A 15,642-nucleotide genomic window follows, 5' to 3' on the forward strand; every position below is an offset into this window, starting at 1 on the left:
CAAAAATGTACAGAAAATAGGCTCCCTGAAATGTCTGACAGGGGAGTCATTAGAAGTAGTTGACAATCTTCGTTACTCAGGTGACATGGTTAGCAGTGGAGGAAGGAGTTCTTAAAGCTAGTTGCTAGAAAACAAACAACTGGGTAAAGTTCAGAGAGCCGCTACATTTATTGGTAATAAAGGGCTTCTCGTTCGGGGTGGAAGGCAGATTGTATGATACCCGCATACAAACAGCACAAACAGTTATGCGACATGGCAGTGGGTCATGGGCATAGGAAGGCTTAAAAGTAAAGAAGACAGCATGCTCTTCTTGATGGGTTATGTCAGTGTGCATGTATTAGAGAAAGTGATTTGAGAGAAACAGGATTTACGAAGCATCAGATGTAGTGCAAGAGATAAGATCGCGGTTGCAGGGTCATATAATGCTAACAGATGAGGACATTAGCATCAAGAAGTATCAGTCACAAACTATTGAGGGAACGGTTAGAACGGACAGATCCAGGAAGACCTGGGATGAAGTGGTTAGAAAGGATTTTCAAACGTTTGACCTAATCGAAAATATGACCAGGGAGCAAGATTTATGGCCGTTTACCGTCCTTTAGGAGACACACCAAGCTAAGTAATATCGTGTTCGTTGATGCATAAATGCATGTCTTCTACATCTCTCTCTTTCTCAGTGGAGAGACTCTTGTCTTGTGGGATGCTGTATCATGATACACGTAAAAGTACTCGTGACGGTGTCACATAAAACGACCCTGCCAGTGACACATAGAATCAACCAGGCCGGTACCACTCAATAACATTTGTGCCAAATAAAATAATTCAGTACTTTCTGTAAAGTGTTTGGTGTTAGGAAAGACATTTAGCCATAGAAAAAATACAAAGACTTAATTGGCCGACGCAGGAGCCACATAAAAAGCATGGATTTTATTTGGTAATGTGATTGGCCTTTGGGAGGGCATTCAGCCGTAAAGACCTTGCGAAGACAAGTCTTATCGGGTTTGGTGTTCCGTACAATGCACACAGTACACTTTCTGTAATGATTGGCATCAGGAATGGCGTCCATATGTACAAACTAAGCCAAAACACATGTCGTAGGTGCTGGTATCTTATAAAAAATGAGCCAGTAAACACCTTAACTTGTTTAGTAATGACATCCAGTCTTAAAAACCATGCCGAAGTAGAATTCGCAGGTGCTGGTTCCACGTCAAATGCAGCAATGGCACACGGGTTCAATTTTAAGCCTCGCTAAATACCAATAAGCATGAAAAAAGTTAATGAGTAAAGAGTTTTAGCAATGTGAAAGAAACAGAGCACAGATTGGAGCATCTGCCATTCATTGACGAAACTAGGGAAGTTCGAGATCATATGTTCTGGATCTCATCGTTTGAGATGGAGGGACCTATATCCCCGCTGGCGATAGAAGGAAGAGTACATTTTGCACCAAAAGCCGATACGAGAGTTTATCTCATGGTACATGAAGCAGTATAGTTTTTTTCTAACAGAACGTCTATGTTTTAGTGGGAATAAGTACGATCTCTCGGTACTAAAGTTGCACCTGTCGCAAATATATATATATATATATATATATATATATATATATATATATATATATATATATATATATATTTAACAATCTCACTGGATAATCGTGTCACTAGAGCCTGTTCTGATGCTGTTATTCTATATAACGGTGGAGGAGAGATGGGTTGCTCTCTCTTGTAGCCGAGCGTCATCATTTACGGGAGTAGGGAGGTCGAAATCTCAGTGTTTAAGAAGAGAAGATCTATATCCCCACTAGAGATATTATGTTGCATTTTGCATGAGACGCCCAATGCCAGAACTTCCCTCATGGTATCTACTGCAGGATATTCTGTTCTAAGCGAACTTCCACATTTAAGTGGGCATAAATATTACCTCACAGTTTTACAATGATGACAGTTTAAAATAAAAGAAAGTTTGGAAAATATAATTACGATCTGGAACAATTTCATGTACATCAGCAGCTTCACATCCTGAACCTGTAAAATAAAGATATTTTCCACTGTAGTTTTTACAATTTATAAACTAAAGAGTTGTTCTGCATTTGTAACACTAATACAAATTTTCACATTTGTAGATAGAATTAAACAGTTTATAGAGTTATAGTATAGCCAGCGTAGATGTTACAAAACGCTTGCTCTCCGCCTACTGTATCACATCTATTCTTTTAAACTATTTAGTACTTTCCTAGTGATTCAGGTCGTGCAAGAAGAAAACCTTTTGTAACAGCTCTACTAAACTCTCTATTCCAATTTCATATCAATTTCTTGTGACGCTATTACTGCAGCATATTGCTTGCAAAAGGTGGTTATCTGTGATGTGGCATAACTGAGGGGTTCGACAAAAGACGTTTTGTATTAAAACGACACTTTAAAACGTAAAGCATTAGAAAAAGACAATTAATAATAATATTGGGGTCGATTCATTCGATGCAAAGTTCTCTAAGGCGGTGCCTCAACCTGGCAGTGGAGGAATATATGTAAGATGTAAAAGCAAAAAGATAGACGAATCTAATGTTGAAAAATTAATTATAGAATAATAACTTACACAGAAATAACATGAGAAACAGACTCGTAAACCTTTCCATGATCTGAAATAAAAACAACTGACAGAAGTTCAGAAATCAAAATATCTCTGGTAGAACATTTCATAGCATTCAAATTTTGTCACAACGCCAGCAATTTTGGGGAAAATGCTAAGTCAATTAGATCGACTCAAGTACTCAACTGGTAGGTAATTTATCGAAAATATGAAAGGCAAAATAGAGGTAACTCGAATGTGGAATCTAGAAACAAACAATCCGTATCATAGTGAGCGCATTAGTTATGATAAAAAACATTCAAACAAATACATAACAAAAACGCCAGGACTAACAAGTATATATAACATGCAGAAAATAGCACTACTAAGCACCGCACACAGAGCTGCGCTCGGTAGTGCAGTGAAAGCACGTTGTAAAAATAAGACTACTGAATAATAATAATAATAATAATAATAATAATAATAATAATAATAATAATAATAATAATAATAATAATAATAATAATACGGAAAACACTCGGCAAGAAATGGAAGAAAATTTGAAGAAAGAAGAAAAAAAACAACATAATAATAATGATGATGATGATGATGATGATGATGATGATGATAATGATAATAATAATAATAATAATAATAATAATAATAATAATAATAATAATAATAATAAGCCTTCTTGGCAAGAACGCATTCAACACCAAATTAAGCTGCTTAGATCTGACATAGAATGTTTGAAAAACCTTAAATTTGACAAGAGTATCAAACCTACAAAGACCCAAAAACTAAAGAAAAAATATAACATGAAAACCATAGTTGACATTGATGCCACCATAGAAACCATCAAGCAAAAGGTATGTGCTAAAGCTGCCCGCATAGCAAGGTATGAAAAGCGTGTTAAATTCTTCCGAGATAATAACATGTTCAAAAATAACCCCAAAAAGTTCTACAGGAAGATAGGGAAAACACCAGTAACAATAAAGTCTGTCCCATCAAAAGAAGAAGTGCAAGAATTTTGGAATAAAATCTGGGCAGAAGATAAAACACACAATGAAAAGGCCCCTTGGATTGATAGAATAGCTACAGACCTAGACTCCTTAGAGGAGCAGAAGTGGGAGGGGGTCAGGGTAGAAGATATAAGATCTGCTCTCAGGAGGTCAAGCAAATGGAAGTCTCCAGGAAAGGATAAAATTCCTAACTTCTGGTTGAATGCCTTCCCAGAAAGCCATGAACTGCTAACAAAACTTTACAACGATGTTTTGCAAAATCCTAGTTTGATGCCCTCTTGGCTAGTTAATGGTTTAACATTCCTGCTTCCAAAAAATGAGGAAACAAACGAACCAAAAAATTATCGCCCCATAACCTGCTTAACAACAATGTATAAGACGCTAACATCTGTCCTAACCGAGTACACCTATAGTTTTTTAATAGAAAGTAGCATATTCCCTAATGAGCAAAAGGGATGTAAACGTGAATCTTATGGTTGTAAAGATCAGCTACTCATCAATAAGATGATCTTAGAAGATTGTCACAAGCGACACAAAAACTTGTCAATAGCCTGGATAGACTATAAAAAGGCCTTTGATAGCCTACCACATAGCTGGATTAGGAAATGTCTGGAAATGTATAAAATAGCTCCTACTCTGCGAAACTTTTTATCTGTAAGTATGAGATCATGGAGAACCACACTGATGTTGAACAATGACAATGAATCTCTAAATGCTGGAGATGTAAGAATTTCATGTGGCATTTTCCAGGGTGACTCACTATCACCACTCCTCTTCTGTCTAGCCCTAATACCGCTCTCAAAATTGCTCAATGATGCACAGTATGGTTATAAAATATTTGATAAAAATATAAATCATCTCATTTACATGGATGATTTAAAGCTCTTTGCAAAAAATGACCAACAACTCAAAGGCCTACTAGCGATTGTTAAACAATTCAGTGATGACATCAGGATGCAATTTGGCCTTGATAAATGTGCAAAAGCTATCTTTATCAAAGGAAAAATGACAAATACATCTAATGTGAACCTTGACCAGCAAAATGTCATAAAAGAGTTAGAACCAGCGGAGAGCTACAAATACCTAGGGGTAATTGAAGGGGACAATATCAAGCACTCAGTGATGAGGGAAAGGATCAGAAGAGAATGTTATCGCAGGGTGAGAGCAATACTGAAGACAGAGCTGAACGCGAGAAACAGGATCGAAGCGATCAATGCTCTAGCCATACCAGTCGTGACTTACAGTTTCAACATCGTTAACTGGTCAATTACTGAAATATGTAATGTTGACAGAAAAATACGAAAACTGTTGACAATGCATAGAATGCACCACCCTAAGGCAGATATAGAACGTCTTTATCTGCCAAGAAAAGAGGGAGGTCGAGGACTACTACAGCTGGCATTATCAATGAAGGTAGCCACAATTGGCCTAGACACCTATATGAAAAACTCTGAGGACTGGATGCTAAAACTTGTCTTAAAATATGAAAGCAAGAAAGCATCTTACTCAGTAACAAAACAGGCAAAGGAATATCTAAGTGAATTCCAATTGCAACAAATTCAAGAATTAGACGAACTAGAAACACCTACAGAAAAAGCTAAGCGCTTGAAAACCCGTGCTAAAATTGCTGCCTTAGCTATTATGACTGAAAAATGGCATGGAAAACCTCTCAATGGCAAATACCCAAAGAGAGCGAATAATGCAGATATTGACAAAGCCCTTACCCACCAATGGTTAATGGCCTCTGGATTGAAATCAGAAACAGAGGGGTTTATCATAGCAGCCCAAGATCAATGCCTACCTACAAAGAACTACCAGGCCAACATATTAAAGAACGGCAGCTCCCCATTATGTCGTATATGCCAACAACAAAATGAGACCATCGATCATGTTGTCTCCATGTGCAGTCTGCTTGCGCCTACAGAGTATCTCAACAGGCATGATAGAGCTGCACAATATATTCACTGGGTAATATGCAAAAACCTGGACTTGCCCCATGATAAAAACTGGTGGGAACACAAACCACCCCCAGTACTTGAAAATGATCACATTGCACTCCTCTGGAACTTCACCATTCAAACTGACAGAAAGATAGACGCAAATAGGCCAGACATCATACTGAAAGACTTCAGACAAAAATCATGCCTCCTCATTGATATGACTGTCCCAATTGATATAAACGTATCTGTCAAGACCTACCAAAAACTGAGCAAATATAAAGATCTTGAAATAGAAATTAGCAAAATGTGGAATCTGAAGACGAAAACAATACCTATTGTCATAGGTGCCCTGGGAATGACAGCGAAACGGGCTGATTACTACCTAGCTCAGATACCAGGAAACCCCAAAATGGCTGAAGTCCAAAAGATAGTGCTCATGGGAACTGCCCATATCCTACGTAAAATACTGTCTATGTGATCTCAAATTTTAAAGCAAACATAATTTTCTTATGGTTTCTTAAACATTCACTTGAACAAAACTGTACAAATCCAAATATATGGTACCCTAGGCATAACACCTACATGAACTTCTAACTTGTTGTCTCTTGAGGTCTCTGGGTGAGACTTGGATCCAACTTGTACAAATGCAAAACAAAAGTCAAACATAAAATAATAATAATAATAATAATAATTAACTGATTGGCAGTGTTATGTCATTGTTTTGTCTTGGTACAAACGATGGGCTACAGCAAATATTCCTCTCAATACCATAGATTTGCTTGTCAGTTGTTTGACCTTAAAAAGTTGAGCCTGTCACATGTGCATCTCTGATCATCACCAGAAGTAGTGTGGGAACATCATAGCCACGAGAGGCTGAGGGAACAACTTTAATAGTGAATAATACCAGATTGGATTACTAGATGAAGGACAATACTCGTTATGAAAAATATCTAATACGGCTAGCAACTATAAACCAATCATTTGCTTATTATTAGAGCGGAAGCTGTTAATAGAAATGATTTCAGAAAACATTAACCAACACCATGCCAACCAAAATGTAATGCCAGAATAATAGAAAGCTAGCAGGAATGTGGTTAGAGGAAAGCATGATCTCATATGTATAAACAAAGCAGTTCTAGAAATAAATGCTAGAAAGAAAAATCAAATAGCATGGATACATTATAGGAAAGCCTATGACATGATCCTACACTCATAGATAAGTGAATGTTTGAGTATATTCAGTATAGCAGACAATATAAGAGAATAAATAAGCTTTAGCATGAAGAAATTGGAAGTAGATGTATACTATGGTGACACACTCTTAGGGAAAGTTAATATCAAAAGGGGAACTCGTTGTCTCCTGTAATATTTGTCCCATGTTCGGTGCCCCTCAGGAAGGCATGTTTGGTGCCCCTAAGGAAGGCAAAGGCAAGGTATCAGTTCAGAAATAGTAATGGAAAATTAACAATTTGTTCTACATTGATGATCTGAAACCTTTTAGTAAGAATGGAAAGGAGAGATTCCTTAGTACAGACTGTAAGACACTTCAGCATGGAATTTGGGATAGGTAAGAGTGCAATATTATTCATGGTTAGACGAGAGGTAGACATTAGAGAAGGCATCCAATTATTAAAATGCCAGACATTAATATAATTGAAAGTAGGAGAGAGTTATAAGTATCTAAGAATATTAGAATTTGACAGAGTACTAACTACAGAAATGAAAACAAAAATTAAGGACTACATCAGAAGGATGCGGTAGCTAAGGAAATCGAAATTAAATTGTCCGGATATTGTGAAGTCTATAAATACTTGGGTGGTTTCATTACTTAGATACTCAACAGCTTTTGTAGATTGGACAAAAACTGAATCAGCAAAGCTAGGAAAGAATGCAATATGAGTGGACTCCATCCAAGGGCAGGAGTACCAAGATTATACCTACATAGAAAGGAAGTTAGTTAATATCAGTAGAAGAATGCGTGGAATTAGCAAGGTAATATAGACTTATATGTAGGTAATAGTGAAGAAAGTTTATTGAAAGCTGCTAGTGTCACAGCAAGACAGAGGGAAAGCAAGACACCAAACGAACTTAAAAAACAGAGAAATGAACATAAAGTATCTGACTGGCAGGAGGTGTTGCATGGTAGATTCCCAAAGATGGTTTCAGCAAAATGTAGTAGTGAGACATAATTATGGATACAGAAATGAAAGCAGAAGTGAGAGACAGAAAGTTACTTAGTAGCTGCACAGGATCAGGCATTAAGGAATAATTGAATAAAAGTGAAAGAAGACAAAAATCAAGTAGATTCTGAATGTAGATCATGCAGTTCAGAAGAGGAAAGCTTACTGATTTAGTAAGTAAATGTATCGTGCTGACTCAGAAAGATTACAAGAAAAGATATGACAATCTAGGGAGGACAATCCACTGGGGGCTACGTAGAAGTCTAGGATTTGAACATACTGATAAATGGTATGAACAGGAACCTAGTAAAATACTAGAAAGTAAGAAAAATAAGGTGCTGTGGGATTTTAACATTCCGATTGACAGAGTAATAGAACTAGAAAGCCTGATTTGTTGGTTGTAGATAAAGAGAATAGAAAGTGCCAGATAATTGACATCACAGTTTCAAATGATGATGAAAAATCAATATGAGAGGTATAGAAAATCTAGCAAAGTACCAGCACCTAGTTATTGAATTACAGAGACTATGGAAATTGCTGGTGAAATGTATCCCAGTAGTTATTGGTGCATTCGGAACTATCCTTAAAGATCTGTACAGATGGATAGAGGAAATAGGCATAAAATCCAGTTTCATACAAGTACAGAAACAGTGTTATTAGGGACAGCTAGGATACTTAGGAGGGTTCTTGGCATCTAAGGTTACTTGCTGTAACCAAATAAGATTATCCTTGTCCTCTAAGGCTACTTTTTGTAGCCCGATGTTAGGATGCTGTTCTTTTCCATCAGTCTAATCTCTTGAGTGTATATGAATAATGTTAGTAGTAGTAGTAGTAGTAGTAGTAGTAGTAGTAGTAGTAGTAGTAGTAGTTGTTGTAGTAGTAGTAGTAGTAGTAGTAGTAATAATAATTATAATTATAATTATAATAATAATAATAATAATAATAATAATAATAATAATAATGAATATTCCAGGGAGACGCTCTCTCCACTCCTGTTCTGCCTGGCACTCAAACCTTTAACTGAATTGCTAAATAGAACTGGATGCGGATACAAATGTTACGGCAAAACAGTCAGCCACCTTTTAAATATGGATGACCTAAAATTATACGCTAGAAATGATAAAGAGCTGGAAACACTACTACAGACAGTACATGGCTTTACCAAGGAAATTGATATGAAATTCGGATTAGAAAAATGTGCCAAAGCAACCCTGAAAAGGGGAAAATTAGTTAAGAGTAGCAACATCACACTAGATAAAGCCAATGAAATAAGAGAACTTGACGAAAGCCAACCATACAAATATTAAGGAGCCAATGAACTAGATAGGATACAACACACACAAATGAAAGAAAAAAAGAAAGAGTACTATAGTCGAGTTAGATCAATACTAAAAACTGAGCTCAATGCTAAAAACAAGATAATAGGTATTAACACTTTAGCCGTCCCAGTTATAAGTTACAGCTACAATATCCTTAACTGGAAACTAAACGAACTATCTAAAATAGACAGGAAAACTAGAAAAATAATGATAGGATCTAGGATGCATCACCCAAAATCTGTCATAGAAAGGCTATATATACAACGTTCTTCTGTATATATAGGTAGGGGGTCTTATTCAGCTGGAAAACTATTATAAAATAACCACCATAGGACTGCAAAAATACCTACTTCAGAAGCAAGGAAAACTAATACAAATAGCCACAAAGCACGAGCAAAATAAAAAAAAAACTGTTTTCAGTATTTAAGGAAGCTGACAAATACAAACAAGAAATCATACTATCTAACAAATACGACAAAGAAGAAGAAGAAGAAGAAGAAGAAGAAGAAGAAGAAGAAGAAGAGACAACAAAAGCTATAAAACAAATGAAATCCAAACTAAAACTAGAACAGCAACGGACCATGATAAAACAATGGCAAGAAATGCCCCTACATGGTAAATACTGGGCTAAACTAAATGCAAAAGAAATAGACAGAAAAATCCCAGCAATGGTTGAGAAGCTAAGGACTCAAAGCAGAGACTGAAGGATTTTTCATTGCAGCACAAGACCAAAGCCTCCCCACCAGAAATTACCAAAAACATATAATGAAAAGAAACATAACAAGTAACTGCAGAATATGTGGCGATGGACAAGAAACAATAAATCATATTATCTGTGGCTGCCCAGTCCTGGCTAAGAAGGAATATATTCACAGACACGACAGAGCTGGGACCTATATACACTGGAAGCTATGCCAACACTATGGAATAACAACAGAAAAAAGATGGTATAAACACACGCCAGAAAAGGTCACAGAAAACGAGAAAGCAACCATACTCCGGGATATGCCAATACACACAGATAGAGAAATTAAGGCCCATAGACCAGATATAGTTGTCAAAGATCATGAAGAAAAAAATGCTTTCTAATTGATGTATCAATACCAGCAGATGACAACGTTTCTCTAAAAGAAATGGAAAAACTTTCAAAATACAAAGACCTGGAAATAGAGATAACTCGAATGTGGAATCTAAAAACAGAAACAATTCCTATCATAGTAGGTGCCTTAGGTATAATAAAAAAATATACAGACAAATACATAACAAAAATACCAGGACTTACAAATATATATAACATACAGAAAATTGCACTACTGGGCACTGCACACATCCTACGCAAAACACTTTCAATACAGTAACCATAAGAGCATCACAGCAAACCACAGCACATACCCAAGGCACGCAGAGCTTCGCTCGGTAGTGAAGTGAAAGCACGTTATAAAAATAAAACTACTGAACAATAATAATAATAATAATAATAATAATAATAATAATAATAATAATAATAATAATAATAATAATAATAATAATAATAGACGATATGATAGCTATTTAACAGCTCCCAAAAATGTGTAAGCTTTTCTATTACTTTAATCTATGAAATATCACTGTGTGTGATTCAAATATTTGAGATGTTTTTAGACAATTGTTTATATGTTGAGATGTTTATAGATTTTTATATCTTAACTACGATGTGATCTTCTATAGATAGATTAGTTTAACGCAAATTCGATTTGATGTTTTATAAATAGATTACTCTAGTTTTGCTCAACTTTTGAGTTGTTGTTCATAGATTTGTATTTCTTAGCGTATGCTATGCACATTAGGGTAGAGCGAAGAATGCAACCTTCGAAATTTGTATCTACGCATCAATATTTTGTTGTAAATTTAGGATAAAAGAAAGTTGTATAAAGGATTTAGCGGTTAAATATTTTGTTCAACCTTCGCAATGCAATTGGAAATTTTAAAAATCATTATTTTTGGTCGAATTTTGGATTTCTTGCATTATAAATCGTAACGAATACATATTTCGACATAGCAGTATGCAAAACAGTAAGAGGTTTCATACCAAGATTCAATAGAATTGATTACTATCTTGAGGTTCCACATTGGCTATAAATAGAATGAATATGAATTTCTCTCCAGTGCAGCTGCAACGGTCATTGCATGTGGACGTACGGCGTACGTATGTGAAGGTTTCTGCATTTTATCTCCATTTTAGGATATTGTATTAAAATTAATGATCGTGTTAAATCTAGTGTTGGTTACATTTAATGGTGACTCATAAATCAATAACGTGTCATGATACTGAATATCCAAAATTTGTTACTCCATGTGATCTTAGCGAGTGAGTTTTACCAACTAACATGGACGTACTAAAATGTGTTATATTTGAAGAAGAAAAAGAAACGAATGTAGTTGAGAAAGATCCTTCAATTAAACAAATTGTCAAGATTGTAGCAGAAAGGAAAATTCTTTAGTAAAAGGCATCTGTCACTTGTATTACAATTGAGTCAGTTAAACCGAAACTATTACAGTTTATCTAAAGTACCAAGCATTATTGAAATCTGTGGAAAATAGGAAAATGTGCCATCGTTTGAAACAAAGTGTAATGTGTTTAGAAATAATGCAACAAAAGATTTATTTTACATTTTCTGTTGCAAGCGCAACTCCTTTAAAAACTGAAGTTGTAGAAGGGACTGAAAAGTACCATAGAGAGAACAAGATTCTTTTTACTGTATCAACTGACAAATCAAAAAATTATCTTTGGTGGAAGAGACTAAGCAGTATCTAAACAGAACGTCCAGTGGTTGATTCGTATTATTTAGTTATATGGAATTATTTCGAATAAATTGGAAATGCTAATTATTTTTATCACCAAAATGTGTCAATAATCAAAAGTTGGTTTACACGTAGTTTTAATTCTTTTGTGTAATCTAGACCTCATGTAACACATATTCGGTGACCTAGTATTAACAATAAGAAAGAAACCAATGACGAAAAGTCTATTTATTTCACATAATTTCGTGTTATAAATTGATTTTTCATTCATTATTCACAATTTCAAGTGGGCTGTGGAGCTTAAAGATGTACATTTAAGAAATTCATATTTTAAAACACCACAACCACATACATAATTGAGTGGAAACTGAACCGGTGAGTGTGTAACATGTTAAAGCAGAAGGAATCTACCTTGAAGAAATTTGTTTCAATACACGAATTCACATAAAGAAAGTTAATAATCAGAAACAAAAACGAAGGCTTGGCTCGGTAGTAAATTGCTTTCCAGCCAAATTGTTCTGAGTGCAGAGTCTCAGCGCGTGGCAGCTTCAAGTGTCCTCAACTATAGACACAGAACAACCAAGGCTTTGTGAGTATATCTGGTAGACGGAAACAGAGAGAATCCCGTTGTATATATATATATATATATATATATATATATGTGTGTTTGTGTGTGTGTGTGTGTGTGTGTGTGTGTGTATGTATGTATATATATATACACATATGTGTGTGTGTATGTATGTATATATATATATATATATACACATATGTGTGTGTGTATGTATGTATATATATATATATATATATATATATATATATGTATATATATATATATATATATATATATATATATATATATATATATATATATATATATGTATGTATATATATATATATATATGTATATATGTATATATATATATATATATATATATATATATATATATATATATATATATGTGTGTATATACATACATATATATATATATATATATATATATATACATACATACACACACACATATGTGTATATATATATACATACATACACACACACACACACACACATATTTATGAGTCACCATTAAATGTAACCAACACTAGATTTAACACGATCATTAATTTTAATACAATATCCTAAAATGGAGATAAAATGCAGAAACCTTCACATACGTACGCCGTACGTCCACATGCAATGACCGTTGCAGCTGCACTGGAGAGAAATTCATATTCATTCTATTTATAGCCAATGTGGAACCTCAAGATAGTAATCAATTCTATTGAATCTTGGTATGAAACCTCTTACTGTTTTGCATACTGCTATGTCGAAATATGTATTCGTTACGATTTATAATGCAAGAAATCCAAAATTCGACCAAAAATAATGATTTTTAAAATTTCCAATTGCATTGCGAAGGTTGAACAAAATATTTAACCGCTAAATCCTTTATACAACTTTCTTTTATCCTAAATTTACAACAAAATATTGATGCGTAGATACAAATTTCGAAGGTTGCATTCTTCGCTCTACCCTAATGTGCATAGCATACGCTAAGAAATACAAATCTATGAACAACAACTCAAAAGTTGAGCAAAACTAGAGTAATCTATTCATAAAACATCAAATCGAATTTGCGTTAAACTAATCTATCTATAGAAGATCACATCGTAGTTAAGATATAAAAATCTATAAACATCTCAAAAACTGGTAGAGTAAGTACTGGGATTAGAAAGTATCAATCCGGGGACAGATTTGTTCGAATAAAACCCCTTTAAGATGGAGCTCCAGCATGGCCGCAATTAAAGAGTAAAAGAATAAAGGAATATATATATATATATGTGTGTGTGCGTGTGTATGTGTGTGTGTGTGTGTGTGTGTACATGTGCTTACGTGTGTATGCATGTATATGTGTGTATGCATGTGTGTGATTGTGTATGTGTATGTGTGTTATTGGTATTCTAAATATTGCTTAAGATGAAATTAAGATATTTTATAACATTTAGAACAGCTGTCACTGCAGATCACAAAGGCACACTTTACAGTTTGCCTGCAAAAGCAATCTCCTCCCGTCACACACTCCCACTTCTCTTTTTTCTTTTATTTCATTTGACTAGTCTAAGTGACCTGAAAAACTATGCATTTTATTGTAAGTTATGTGTGTGTGTATGTGTGTGTGTGTGTGTGTGTGTGTGCACGCGTGTGCGCGTGTGTGCGTGCGTGTTAAAAAAATTAAACATATCCTAGTATAAAATTTTGCACTGACATTACGATTCAATTTCCAAGTATTTCAGAGCACAAAAGCTTGCAATACAGCTTACCTTCAAATACTAAATCTGAAAAACACTCACAACCACTCCCTTTGTTGCTTTTGTCTATTTCAACTAGTCTCAGCCACCTGATGTCTACGTAGTTTATTTTATGAAACATATTTGTTGGTGCGTGTGACTGTAATGGAGAAAATAAGTATAATTTATGATAAAATACTGTGGTTTATTTTGGTTGAAATAGCAGTTTCTTACAGCAGAGAAAAACCATTTACTAAGCCTCAACTAAAGTTCGCCCTACTCAAGTTGTTTCTGATAGGACACTGCGTTTTATTGTGTTAGATGTTCATCCATAGGCGAGGTTGAGTTGTAAGAAATTGCTTCACAAAGCCATCTTCTCGTTATCTGATTAATATAATTACTATAAGTGTGTCTGTGTGTAGAAGAGAGGGAGTGTGTGTGTGTGTGTGTGTGTGTGTGAGTGAGTGAAAGAAAGAGAAAGAAAGAGAGAGAGAGAGAGAGAGAGAGAGAGAGAGAGAGAGAGAGAGAAAGAGCGATAAACCAAACTTAACTTACATTAAAATTTTGTTCTTTTATTTAGAGCAGTATCTCAGTTACTCTAAAGCGCAGGACCTCGAATTATACCTGTTTACAGCAGAACAAAACCTTCTCTTACTCACTCTGCCTGTCACTCACTCCCACTCCCTTTGTTAATTCAGTATCATCCTACGTGTATGACATCACTGAATCTATTTCATTGCGTGCAAAATATGTGTGGTAAGGTTACAGAAATTGTTAGCCAGGTACAATGAGCACCTCTGTTGTTATTTATTGCATTCTTTTTGAAATAAATTTATTGCTATTATTGCGTCATATTTACAAATAAAAATAAGTCTGCAAAGACTCGGGCGTGACTGTGTGGTATATATATACATATATATATATATATATATATATATATATATATATATATATATATATATATATATATATGTGTGTGTGTGTGTGTGTGTGTGTGTGTGTGTGTGTGTCTGTGTGTATTTGTATTTGTTTCTTTGTTTGTCTCAATACCACTATTGTTCTACAACCGATGCTAGTGTGTTTACGTTCCCGTAACGGCTCGGCAAAAACTGGTAGAGTAAGTACTGGGATTAGAAAGTATCAATCCGGGGACAGATTTGTTCGAATAAAACCCCTTTAAGATGGAGCTCCAGCATGGCCGCAATTAAAGAGTAAAAGAATAAAGGAATATATATATATATATATATATATATATATATTATATGTGTGTGTGTGTGTGTGTGTGTGTGTGTGTGTGTACACACACACACACACACACACACACACACACACACTCCATATATATCAAAACCCGCAAAATCCTGACAACAACTGGGAACTTCCATAGAAACAGTGAGGTTAAGAGGTTTTACTCAAAAAGACATGAAGGTGGTAGAGTCCCGAGATCACCGCAAACGGCCTTCGACTGCCTTATAGTATCACTCAGGCAGCACCTGCTAAACAACAGCAGCAAAAATAAACATATTAATGCAGTCTTAAAATATGAAGTAAG

At 34.9% G+C, this 15,642-nt stretch overlaps 1 protein-coding gene across 12 annotated transcripts in view; it reads right to left on the minus strand.

Annotated features, from left to right (window-relative positions):
• The window catches only part of LOC106873011 (uncharacterized), a 115,548-nt gene extending 100,764 nt beyond the window's left edge, over nucleotides 1-14,784 (minus strand). For 5 of the 12 annotated variants that reach the window (XR_016239157.1, XR_016239156.1, XR_016239155.1 and 2 more), the window contains exons 1-3: nucleotides 14,646-14,784; nucleotides 2,590-2,632; nucleotides 1,977-2,021 (exon numbers count right to left, since the gene is read on the minus strand). Coding sequence is in view for 3 of the 12 variants with exons in the window: in XM_089345984.1 (XP_089202110.1) it covers nucleotides 1,977-2,021; nucleotides 2,590-2,629 (85 nt within the window). In the remaining 9 variants the exon portion in view is untranslated. Of the gene's footprint in view, nucleotides 1-1,976; nucleotides 2,022-2,589; nucleotides 2,633-14,123; nucleotides 14,251-14,645 lie in introns of those variants that run through there. The other 7 variants (XR_016239151.1, XR_016239153.1, XR_016239154.1 and 4 more) reach the window with 3 other exon arrangements.
• Between the last annotated feature and the right edge of the window lie 858 nt (nucleotides 14,785-15,642).

The sequence above is a fragment of the Octopus bimaculoides genome, chromosome 30 (genome assembly GCF_046866305.1).
Source record: "Octopus bimaculoides isolate indiv1 chromosome 30, ASM4686630v1, whole genome shotgun sequence".
NCBI classification, from domain to species: Eukaryota; Metazoa; Mollusca; class Cephalopoda; order Octopoda; family Octopodidae; genus Octopus; species Octopus bimaculoides.